Here is a 13269-nt window from a genome sequence, read left to right on the forward strand (position 1 = left end):
ATTATCATTCTCATAATTTTTCTTTACGCATACATGCCTGATAGACACTTTGCTTGGTCAACAGTGGTAATGCTATGCTGGTTGGTTATGGCAGAAGTTCTCTGGACTTGCATCATTCATGCCTAACTGTTGTAATCACACTAACACCAGCCAATCATCTTTTTGTGAAGAAGAACCCGGATGTACCCATATTCATTACATCACTAATCTATCTCTGGCCAGGTCTTTATGTATCCCTCTTTCTCTGTAATCTATTATCACTTACTCCCATGTATTCCTTGACCCCCCCCCTGCCAACAAGCCCTGCTACCTTAACTGTTCTACATCTAGAAAAAAAAAAAAAACTCAACATAACCATCAACATCTACTGTTCTGTACTGTCCAGATTTATTCTTCCTCTGAGCTCATCAGATCTAAGCCTGTATTTGAGGCTCACATTACATATTAATCATATCATTTTCCTCCATGCAACACATGTCCTCAACTCTCACTGGCTATGGACTTGAGAGAAAGAGGGATCAATAAAGACCAGGGCAGAGATAGATTACATCTCCCTTTACTGTGAAGTTGTCAAATCTAAGCCTATCTTTAAGATTCGCATGATCACATGACACATCCATTATATCATTCTCTTTGCATCCATATGCTTGATAGGCTCTTTTTTGGTCAAGAGTAATAATGCTATGCTGGTTAGTAATGACAGAAGTTCCCTCAACTTACTTCATCGATTTCGAATTTTTACAATCACACTTGACCAAAAACATAGCTTTCTTGGCGGAATTAATAACATAAATAATATACAAGGAATTTTAATTGCCACCATCTCTGGCATGTTGAAGAAATACGAACACGTTACCGAAAATCCCTCTACAGTGCAATCGAAAATAATGACAAATTAACCGAGAACAATGTTGTACACGCAAAACCGTTGTTTGCTCGGAGGTTTGCAACCTTTATATTTTCTTCCTGAAATGAAGATGCCAAGTTAAAGAAAAATGGTTGGCAGAAAGCCAGACGTAATTTGGCACCAGGTCAGTCAGGACGGTAAAGGGGAAGGAAAAAAAAAAAAAAAAAAAAAGAAAATTATCTACAAATATCTTTGGAAACATGTGTTCATTCAACCGATTGTCAATCAAGTTGAAAATATATTAGAAGCATAAGTCTTTCTTTGAGAAAAGCAGAGGAGGAGGAGGAGGAGAGGGTAAGCTTCCCCGATTCCCATCTGACCACCACCATGATGTTTTCTGGCCATCACGAGATAAGTTTGATTTGAAACCTCCGGTTTCTCGTGAGGGACGAACTGAGACCTCTTCTTTTTCGGATCAGATCAATCAATCGATCTGAGGTTGTTAAGTGGCCGATAACGGCAGGGCGGCAGATAGGAGATAATGGGATTGGGGGCGGGGGAGTATTCTTTTCTTAAGCCACTCATCCAAAACATCCCTCCTCCTCCTCCTAACTTTTGGACCGGATCTACTTTTCTTTTTTCTATTTTTTTAGTGGAATTTTGAGTATCAAAGAAAATCTATAGGACATTTATCGAGCAGATATGTTTTTTTTTTGATTAGTCATGTATGTCCGCATCTTAACCCAACGCAGAGTATCGGCCTATGATTAAGAAAAAGAAAATTGTTATGTAAAGGTCCCCAAGTGGGTTGTTAAAATTTTAATTTGTTTTAATGGAAATAGTTCCAGACAAGACATGAATCACTTGATGTAAGGAGCTAAAAAAAGGAGTTACAGGATTGGATGCGAGGAGTATTCCTTCTTATGTCCACGCTCACTGATTATGATCAAGCAAAACAAAAATAAAATAAATAAATAAAAAACATTTAAAAAAAGCTAAACTATCATTGCTATAGAAGGTTGCCTAGTGGATTTAAAAAAAAAATATTTTCTATTATTTTTATCAAATGTAAATCACTCCAGATAAGGTATGAACCTACTTGATGTAAAAAGAAAAAAAAAAAATTTTCTATTAGTTTTATTAAATGTAAATCACTCCAGATAAGGTATGAACCTACTTGATGTAAAAAGAAAAAAATAAATATTTTCTATTATTTTTATTAAATGTAAATCACTCCAGATAAGGTATGAACCTACTTGATGTAAAAAGAAAAAAAAAATATTTTCTATTAGTTTTATTAAATGTAAATCACTCCAGATAAGGTATGAACCTACTTGATGTAAAAAGAAAAAAATAAATATTTTCTATTATTTTTATTAAATGTAAATCACTCCAGATAAGGTATGAACCTACTTGATGTAAAAAGAAAAAAAAATATTTTCCATTATTTTTATTAAATGTAAATCACTCCAGATAAGGTATGAACCTACTTGATGTAAAAAGAAAAAAAAAATATTTTCTATTATTTTTATTAAATGTAAATCACTCCAGATAAGGTATGAACCTACTTGATGTAAAAAGAAAAAAAAATATTTTCCATTATTTTTATTAAATGTAAATCACTCCAGATAAGGTATGAACCTACTTGATGTAAAAAGAAAAAAAAATATTTTCTATTATTTTTATTAAATGTAAATCACTCCAGATAAGGTATGAACCTACTTGATGTAAAAAGAAAAAAAAAATATTTTCCATTATTTTTATTAAATGTAAATCACTCCAGATAAGGTATGAACCTACTTGATGTAAAAAGAAAAAAAAATATTTTCTATTAGTTTTATTAAATGTAAATCACTCCAGATAAGGTATGAACCTACTTGATATAAAAAGAAAAAAAAAATATTTTCCATTATTTTTATTAAATGTAAATCACTCCAGATAAGGTATGAACCTACTTGATGTAAAAAGAAAAAAAAAATATTTTCCATTATTTTTATTAAATGTAAATCACTCCAGATAAGGTATGAACCTACTTGATGTAAAAAGAAAAAAAAATATTTTCTATTAGTTTTATTAAATGTAAATCACTCCAGATAAGGTATGAACCTACTTGATGTAAAAAGAAAAAAAATATTTTCTATTAGTTTTATTAAATGTAAATCACTCCAGATAAGGGATGAACCTACTTGATGTAAAAAGAAAAAAAAAATATTTTCCATTATTTTTATTAAATGTAAATCACTCCAGATAAGGTATGAACCTACTTGATGTAAAAAGAAAAAAAAAATATTTTCCATTATTTTTATTAAATGTAAATCACTCCAGATAAGGTATGAACCTACTTGATGTAAAAAGAAAAAAAAAATATTTTCTATTAGTTTTATTAAATGTAAATCACTCCAGATAAGGTATGAACCTACTTGATGTAAAAAGAAAAAAAAATATTTTCCATTAGTTTTATTAAATGTAAATCACTCCAGATAAGGTATGAACCTACTTGATGTAAAAAGAAAAAAAAAATATTTTCCATTATTTTTATTAAATGTAAATCACTCCAGATAAGGTATGAACCTACTTGATGTAAAAAGAAAAAAAAAATATTTTCCATTATTTTTATTAAATGTAAATCACTCCAGATAAGGTATGAACCTACTTGATGTAAAAAGAAAAAAAAATATTTTCTATTAGTTTTATTAAATGTAAATCACTCCAGATAAGGTATGAACCTACTTGATGTAAAAAGAAAAAAAATATTTTCTATTAGTTTTATTAAATGTAAATCACTCCAGATAAGGTATGAACCTACTTGATGTAAAAAGAAAAAAAAAATATTTTCTATTATTTTTATTAAATGTAAATCACTCCAGATAAGGTATGAACCTACTTGATGTAAAAAGAAAAAAAAAATATTTTCCATTATTTTTATTAAATGTAAATCACTCCAGATAAGGTATGAACCTACTTGATGTAAAAAGAAAAAAAAATATTTTCTATTAGTTTTATTAAATGTAAATCACTCCAGATAAGGTATGAACCTACTTGATGTAAAAAGAAAAAAAAAATATTTTCCATTATTTTTATTAAATGTAAATCACTCCAGATAAGGTATGAACCTACTTGATGTAAAAAGAAAAAAAAAATATTTTCCATTATTTTTATTAAATGTAAATCACTCCAGATAAGGTATGAACCTACTTGATGTAAAAAGAAAAAAAAATATTTTCTATTAGTTTTATTAAATGTAAATCACTCCAGATAAGGTATGAACCTACTTGATGTAAAAAGAAAAAAAAAATATTTTCCATTATTTTTATTAAATGTAAATCACTCCAGATAAGGTATGAACCTACTTGATGTAAAAAGAAAAAAAAATATTTTCTATTAGTTTTATTAAATGTAAATCACTCCAGATAAGGTATGAACCTACTTGATGTAAAAATAAAAATAAATATTTTCTATTATTTTTATTAAATGTAAATCACTCCAGATAAGGTATGAACCTACTTGATGTAAAAAGAAAAAAAAATATTTTCTATTATTTTTATTAAATGTAAATCACTCCAGATAAGGTATGAACCTACTTGATGTAAAAAGAAAAAAAAATATTTTCCATTATTTTTATTAAATGTAAATCACTCCAGATAAGGTATGAACCTACTTGATGTAAAAAGAAAAAAAAATATTTTCTATTAGTTTTATTAAATGTAAATCACTCCAGATAAGGTATGAACCTACTTGATGTAAAAAGAAAAAAAATATTTTCTATTAGTTTTATTAAATGTAAATCACTCCAGATAAGGTATGAACCTACTTGATGTAAAAAGAAAAAAAAAATATTTTCCATTATTTTTATTAAATGTAAATCACTCCAGATAAGGTATGAACCTACTTGATGTAAAAAGAAAAAAAAAATATTTTCCATTATTATTATTAAATGTAAATCACTCCAGATAAGGTATGAACCTACTTGATGTAAAAAGAAAAAAAAATATTTTCTATTAGTTTTATTAAATGTAAATCACTCCAGATAAGGTATGAACCTACTTGATGTAAAAAGAAAAAAAAAATATTTTCCATTATTTTTATTAAATGTAAATCACTCCAGATAAGGTATGAACCTACTTGATGTAAAAAGAAAAAAAAATATTTTCTATTAGTTTTATTAAATGTAAATCACTCCAGATAAGGTATGAACCTACTTGATGTAAAGATAAAAATAAATATTTTCTATTATTTTTATTAAATGTAAATCACTCCAGATAAGGTATGAACCTACTTGATGTAAAAAGAAAAAAAAAATATTTTCCATTATTTTTATTAAATGTAAATCACTCCAGATAAGGTATGAACCTACTTGATGTAAAAAGAAAAAAAAATATTTTCTATTAGTTTTATTAAATGTAAATCACTCCAGATAAGGTATGAACCTACTTGATGTAAAAAGAAAAAAAAAATATTTTCCATTATTTTTATTAAATGTAAATCACTCCAGATAAGGTATGAACCTACTTGATGTAAAAAGAAAAAAAAATATTTTCTATTAGTTTTATTAAATGTAAATCACTCCAGATAAGGTATGAACCTACTTGATGTAAAAAGAAAAAAAAAATATTTTCCATTATTTTTATTAAATGTAAATCACTCCAGATAAGGTATGAACCTACTTGATGTAAAAAGAAAAAAATATTTTCTATTAGTTTTATTAAATGTAAATCACTCCAGATAAGGTATGAACCTACTTGATGTAAAAAGAAAAAAAAAATACTACTGCAAGATCCAATAAGTGTTAGCTAGATAGATTCCAAACCAGCAAACAGCAATTCTTCCCTTTTTGTCAGAAACATTGCTTATGGAATTGCGAGGATTAAAGGACAAAATAAGGCACGGAGAGTAAAGCGTGTGTTGTACTTTTACTTTGAACACTTGCTTCCCCTTATGTTGTTCTTTATAATAATAAAATTGTGAAACCAATTCTCGTGTGTCTGTGCGTGTATCGCCCTTTTGTAATTTATACCACTAACAAGAAGTGCTAGACAACCTCAGTGAACAGCGTCGAGGCGACCATCATCTACCACCGCCTCTCCTGGGCAGGACACGTCCATAGGATGGATCCCTTTCAGGCCTTTTTTTTTTTCTAACAAAAAAAACAAAGAATTCACTACTTATCAAGGCCTGGAGGCCACTCGAGGATAAAGTTTAGTCAGTGCACAATAGCCAATGGGACTTTTAATTGCAGCAATCATTAGTAATGGAAATTTGGTAAATTGGATTACTTAAGGAGATGGCTCATCAAGAACTTGCTTACGTTGGACTTAAAAGTGTTTAAGTTTAGTCACAGGGGAAATTATTGATAGTGGTTTCAGCTAGACGAGTGTTTTTCGTGGCTCCCCAAGAAAATCCTATATGGCAAGCTGACCATCAGGACCAACTAAAGTGCACCCTGACACTTGCCAAGTGCTGGACAACTTCAGTGACCAGCCGAGGTCACTATCATCCGCCGCAGCCTTTGCTGGGCAGGACACGTCCACAGGATAAACCCTAACCCAGACTCCCCAAGATATCCTAATATGGCGAGCTGTCTAGAAACACTTAAAACGCACTACAAGTTTATTCATAAATAAGTCAGCAATTTCAATCTTTTGCTTTTGTTTCCACGAAAAACACTCGTCTAGCTGAAACCACTGTCAGTAATTTTCCCCACTCTTTATCTGTGCTAAAACCAAAACGTACATTCCATGAGCAAAGCTTCTTTCTTAGAAGTGCACGCCTGTGAAACTCTCCTCCGTTTGCCTGTTTCCCACCTGACTACAACTTGGATGTCTTCAAGTCCAACATAAACAAGTTCCTGATAAACCGCCCCTTTAAGTAAGACACTTTATCAAATCCCCATTACTAACAATTACTACGATATTATCCCATTGATTACTGCACCAGCAATAACCCTTATCCCCGAGTGGCCTCCGGGCCTTGATAAGTGGTGACTTCCATGTAAAAAAAAAAAGTTGAAAATGAAATCATTTAAATTTAAGTTTTTTCATCTAATAATTTTATAAATAGATAATAAAATGATATCGTTGTAATAACTCTGAGTTATAGTTTTGTAAAAAATTTACCGTAATTAATTTAATGACAAAACGATATTGTAATAATTAACTTTCAAAATCGTATTAAATTCATAATTTTATTAAAAAGGTATGGTTAAAAAAAAAAAAAGGTGGCTAAAATTAAAGTGAAAATATTCCCGGGAAACATCGGGTACGAACAGCTAGTCTAATCATTATAATTTAATGAAATGTGCTCTGATGAACAAATAGCACTCGTGCCCCTTCGACGTACATAGCCTTGACAAGCAGCAAAACACCACCCTTTCACTATCGATGTCTCTAGATGTCAGAAATCTAATGTCGATGGTGCCCAGACTAGAGTAAGATTTGCATTGCAACTGCCTGCAAAATTACGGATATCTTGAACAAATCTTGAGTTGAATAAATAGATGTATACCCACCTGAGTTAAGGGCCTTATAGTTAAAGATGATCTCCCGCAAAAGCACGATCAAAACCAACGTCTTGATTGTGGTCCAAATAAGAAATTAAGTGAACTATGAAATTCCTTGGTACCACAGCGGAAAAAAACTTTTGCTTCTTGTTCCCTGTGCCAAGTTTTGGGAGAAATTTCCATGGACTGAGCTTTTTTTGTAAAGGCCTCATGTCTGTAGAACACATTACAGCAGAACTGCTTCCCAACAGACTAAAACAGGGTCGTCTTCAAATCCAATGTCAACAGGGTCTTTTGTCATGGATCATCGGATAAATAATCAAGCTTAGTCCATCGCATTAATTTCAGCAAACATTTGTTCCATCCAATTCACTCTCATCTAGTAGTTTTTGACAACCAAAGGAAAGATCTTGTTTGTACCAACCTCGTCTTTGGATGCGAGTCATGGCCAACGGGAGCTGCAGACCTTGACAGACTTTAATCATTACTGTCTGCATCACATCTGAATTCATTGTCTTAAACATGGCGGTACTTGATTTCATTCTTTCAGCAAGCTCATCTCGGTTGAGGGCCTAAAGGTAAGCCAAAGAAGTCTTGGAGCAACTCAACAATAACCTCTATGACTAATGTAACTGGCAGAATTTCATGGAAAAAAATCTGTCTGGACAAGATGCAACAATAAAATTGTCACCCTAGAAAAGACGACATGATTCCATTTCCATTTGATAAAAACAGGTTTTCTTTTTTAATTGCAGACGGTCTACTAGTTGTCCCAAGAGCAATAGGAGTCTTCTATCATGTCTGAAAGTTACACAATGTTCAATGAGCGAGATTGGAGATGCGCCACTATACAACTCGCGCTCTCTCAAGTTATGACAACAGGACCATTGCCAGCACTCTCAAAATGCATCGTTGGATTGCTACGAATAACAGGGATGTTCCTAGGGTCATAAAAACAAAGTTTCTGGCCACGATTATGGTCTTTGGTGTGGTTTCAAGTGAGGGCCACATCATGCCATTTAACATCTTCGAAGTCGGCTTGAAGGTCAACATCAAAGTGTACCTGGATGTGATGAAGAGTATGGTGATCCCCTGGTGCAATCAGGTGGCCGCTGGCAGACCCTGGGTGTGGCAGCAAGACTCTGCACCGGCCCACAAGTCCAAAGAGACCCCGCCTTGGCTTCAGAAGGGGTGCTACAACTTTGTACTCTTCTCTCATTGCCCCCCCCTCTTTCCCCCGACCTGAATCTGCTGGACTACTTAGCTTGATCATATGTTGAGAACATCACCAACATGACTTCCCACAACATCAAAGCCAGCCTGATCGCTGCCATCAACTGAGTATTCGCTGAGCTCTCACTGGCGCTTGTAGAAAAGGCATGCTCCCAGTTTCGGACCCATATCGAAGTGGTGATTGAGGCTGAAGGTTGTTACATTGAATAGATATCAGCTCTACTACAAAATCAAGTTATCCGATTTGATTTTTTCAATAAAAGTTTTAAAATAAAGCTGTAGTGTTGCTTTCTTTAGGGTGACACTTTTAACCGTTCCACCCTGTACGAGCAAGGCCAACACTTAACCCAATGTGATGTGGTTATTTTGATCTATACCAACCCTTTTTATTTAATGTTGAATTTTATCATTTTGGAACAAAAGTTTTTATGCTTCAAATTCTTTATATCTTAAAAATTTTAATTCATGTTCTAGGGTTTGCTTTTTTTTTTTGTAGAAGAAAATTATTTCTGTTTTTGACTTTGCAGAACATGATTGAGTTATGCAAAGAGAAAGTTAAAAAACAAAACAAAAAAAAAACCCAATAAGATCACCGCTTGGTGCATTTTTTTGCCTGGAAGCCAGTATCTCCAGACAGCTTGATCAAGCCACAAAGAGGATGAGGTATAAAAAGATTCGAATGACAAACTTACTTTATTTGGTCCGGTAGCATCTAACTGCACTGTGCTTATTCCTCGTCCGCTATCTGTGGATGCTGCAGAATTCCGGTTGCTATGGACAGGACTGTCTTTAGAGTGTCCACTCGTTGGTCTTATGTCCCCATTGTAGTGACTAAACAGATGCGGCCATTCCACAGCATGGTCACTCCCTAACGGATTGTTTACGATAACTCGTGCTTGGATTGGCTGAAATAAACAAAAAGGAAAATAAGTTTAAAATTTTTGCCGAAAAGAAACAAAAACAAACTTAAATTTTATTCTTCTTTTGCTTTAAAAAACATGTTTAAAAACCTTTCAGGATGAAAATTAATAATAAATACTCAAAGTAATATTGTGCTACATAGTTCAATCTATATAACATTCTGTTTGCTCCTTTCTTAGTTAGTCCATATTTGAAAAAAGTCAAATACAATTATTGAAGATCAGACTGCCTTAAAAATGGCTAATTCACAAAATTTGTCCTTAAAAAGAGAAGAATATGAAAGTAAGCTCCCTTTGATGTAGCTTCGTTTTTGAATATCCTTATGATATATGGTCATTGTTGTAATCGTGTGCGAAAGGAACTCATAATTTCAAAGTGCAGTGGTTCTTCAAGTAGGCGAAATGTTGCACAAAAAGGTAACATTCAAAAGAAACAGGGCAAATAAAAAGAATATTGTCTACCAATCACTTGAAATCACTTCTACATATTGGGTACAATATAATAATCAATATAGAATTGGTTCTATAATAATAAATGCAAAATCTGCATGAATTAAAATATCATATTTAAGCGTATTATATGACCGGTGGCCTGCTAGGATATAAGTTAATGTTTATCTTTTTGATGGATTTCTATTTTTGACTTAAAAGATATATTGGAATTCATATATCAACAACAAAAATAAAATAATCTCTGAAACGATCGTATACCAAACCATTGTTGACCTTGAATTATGACAACTGTAAAAATAACGTTGTAAAAGTATTTATCGCTATTCATTCTCTCTTTTTAAACAAATTTACATGGTCACGACATTGGACATGCTAATGTTTCAGAAAAATAGTTAGTTAAAATCAGAAGTCCTCGTCAGGTGACTTAATAAATGGTTGCTAAATAAGTATATATATATATATATATATATATATATATATATATATATATATATATATATATATATATTACCGTTTTATCTGCTTAATTACACATGTTTCGGTTACCAAACCGTATCAACGATCTGATAACTTCATTAGACTTTACAGAAATAATTATTATGATTAGGAAAAAATATATATAATATATACACACACACATTATATATATAATTTGCTCTACAATAGTATTGAGCACTCTCTTCAGGTTTTTACTAATTACCATTTTTGCTATATATATATATATATATATAATTAGCTATATGCGTATGTCTATATATTCCCCTCCACCCCCAACCCCAGCACAGGTTTCAATGTACTCCTGAAATTACACGCTACTTCTGGAAAAAAAAAACAAAAAAAAAAAAATTAAAAAAAAAAAAAATGAAAAAAAAAAACAAAAAACAAAAAAACAAAGAAAAACTAATGCATGTATTCCCTGATGTGTATTCTTTTAGGTATTCATATAATCTTAATAATTATAAAACTGTCCAGGCGTCTTTGCTTGCTTGCTTGCTTGCTTGAATCTTGTATTATAACAAAGTCGTATTCCTGTCTGTTTGTTCAAAATTTTACTAATATGTACAAAAGGCTGACTGTTTCACGGATTAATTTTCATACTGAAAACAGGCATTTACACATTCATATTCCAGCATGATTTCTTTATATACTATTCATTCAAAGACAATCTACATTCAAGGAATAACGTCATTTGCATATTACATTAAACAAAATCTATTTTAATAATTAGCTCCATGTTATTGACCGTTTGTTGAAATAAAATTGTTTTCATTGCTCTATTAAGAAATATTATTCAAAGTTTATATATTTATTTTTAATTGATATTTAATTTATTTTAATTGATATTTAATTTATTTTAATTGATATTTAATTTATTTTCACCTAGCATTTCAGCCCGGGTGTTTGGAGGTGTATGTTGAGCAAAAAAAAAAAAAAAAAAAAAAAAAAAAAAGAAAAAGCGGTCAATTTTTTTAAACTTTGACCCCTATTATGACCCCTTAACATTTATTGTTTTGGGCCCAAATCAAGTTGTTAAGTTAGATCCATGTCGAATGAACCTATATCTTAAATTTCAAGTATTTAGACCCAAAATTGTCGGAGGAGTTTGGTAGAGTTCTCAAAGGTTAAATCGTTGAACTTTGACCCCTTAACAGCCAAATTCCTGGACGAAAACCGATTACAAAGATTTTCCCAAATCTCAGTATCCTGTGTATCAAATTTCGAGTCTGTAGACTAAATATTGACAGAGTTATTGCGTAGGAAAATGTACACAGACAGGCAGATACATTCAGTTTTTTAGGTATCTAGATAGATAAACAAAAATACATACGCATACATGAATATATATGGAAACAATTTTGTGCTCCCTGTAAACTTTTACGCAAATATTATGCAAGGATAAATCATGTAGAATATCTGCATGAATATAATTACACATGAGAGTTAACCAAAGATCATCACCCCTAAGAAAACCGAAAAAACTAATAGGGAATTAATTAAAATGAATGTTTAAAAGAATATGCAAATTAGCTAGATCTTTTACTAGTGAATGCAATTCCACAACCCATATATAAGAAAATTGTATTTTCTTTTTAAATAAATAGAAAAGAGGGGGTTTAATATGAATATCAATACACACACACACACAAAAAAAAAACGAATTTATAGGAGTATAGATAGATTATTATCAGACTAGGTTAGTTGCCATTAAAAACGGATGTAAGTTTATTTAAGCTTTGAGAGTTATTTCCCCTTTAAGCTATTTCCTGTTTAATTTTCATAGACGAAAATTGATGTATTTTATGCTCCCATAAATCCAAAATGTGATGCACTTTCAAGAAAATCACGAGAAGTTAAGACATTCAGGGTATCTCATATAATATGCGACTAAACCCTCCGCCCGCCAACATGTTTCAACCTGGCAATGCTGGGTCTATACAACTAGTATATGGATAGAACTAAAAAGACTTATTACTTTGCCATCTAATTTACATATGTATTTGTGGTGGTGTACAGAAACACACGTGTGAATTAGATGGCAAATGTTCCCAAGAAAGTCGAAGATACTTGATTCAATCAGTCAGAGGCATCTCCTAGAAGACAAATTCTATCGACTGAAGATGGAAATAATTGTTTCTGTGATGAGCCATCATTTGACTCATTACCATGAGAGATATCTCCCTGCCTTCTCTGCCCTGCATCTTTCTTCCCAATTCTGAACCTTTTTGTCTGCTTTCTCTCATGAGAGACGTAATAAATTGGATTTAGTTGCCACAAATTCTATTTCCGATTGTCCGATAACCAGACGGACAATACTTCTCCAATTCTCTTGCGGCAATTTTTTTTGTTTCACAATCTGTTCCTTGTTATCGAGGAAAGAGACAATGTGTCTTATATATATATATATATATATATATATATATATTTTCTACTCATCTCCACACTAACGTAATGTACTTGCAATAACCCTTATCCCTGAGTGGCTTCCGGGCCTTGATAAGTGGTGATCACTGCGTAAAAAAAAAAAAAAAAGCCTTCACCCCAAACAAGGCATATTGCCACTTGGACGTAAGGGGCTACTAATTGGGACCATGCCTAAGAAAGATTAAGAGGTTTTACGTTACATTTGAACTTCTGCATATCAGCACAGTTAGGGAAGCAGGTAGCAGGAAAGGAATTCCAAAGTCTAGCTGTTCTAGGAAAGAAGCCATTAGAATAGAAAGCTTTCTGGCATTTAGGGACTTCAACAATGAAGGGGCATGATTTTGCTGCTAAGCGGGTTTGTCGAGGATATGAACGTCGAGGGGGCACAAGTGCAATGA

General features: G+C 31.9%; 1 protein-coding gene across 5 annotated transcripts in view; it reads right to left on the bottom strand.

Moving 5' to 3' along the window:
- The window catches only part of LOC145252478 (caskin-2-like), a 969745-nt gene that overhangs the window by 63734 nt on the left and 892742 nt on the right, over nt 1-13269 (bottom strand). For all 5 annotated transcript variants that reach the window (XM_080111905.1, XM_080111904.1, XM_080111903.1 and 2 more), the window contains one exon: nt 9269-9481. In XM_080111905.1, coding sequence (XP_079968031.1) covers nt 9269-9481 — 213 coding nt within the window. The remainder of the gene's footprint in view (nt 1-9268; nt 9482-13269) is intronic.

This window comes from Euprymna scolopes, chromosome 29, assembly GCF_053919585.1.
Source record: "Euprymna scolopes isolate OS-2025 chromosome 29, ASM5391958v1, whole genome shotgun sequence".
NCBI lineage: Eukaryota > Metazoa > Mollusca > Cephalopoda > Sepiida > Sepiolidae > Euprymna > Euprymna scolopes.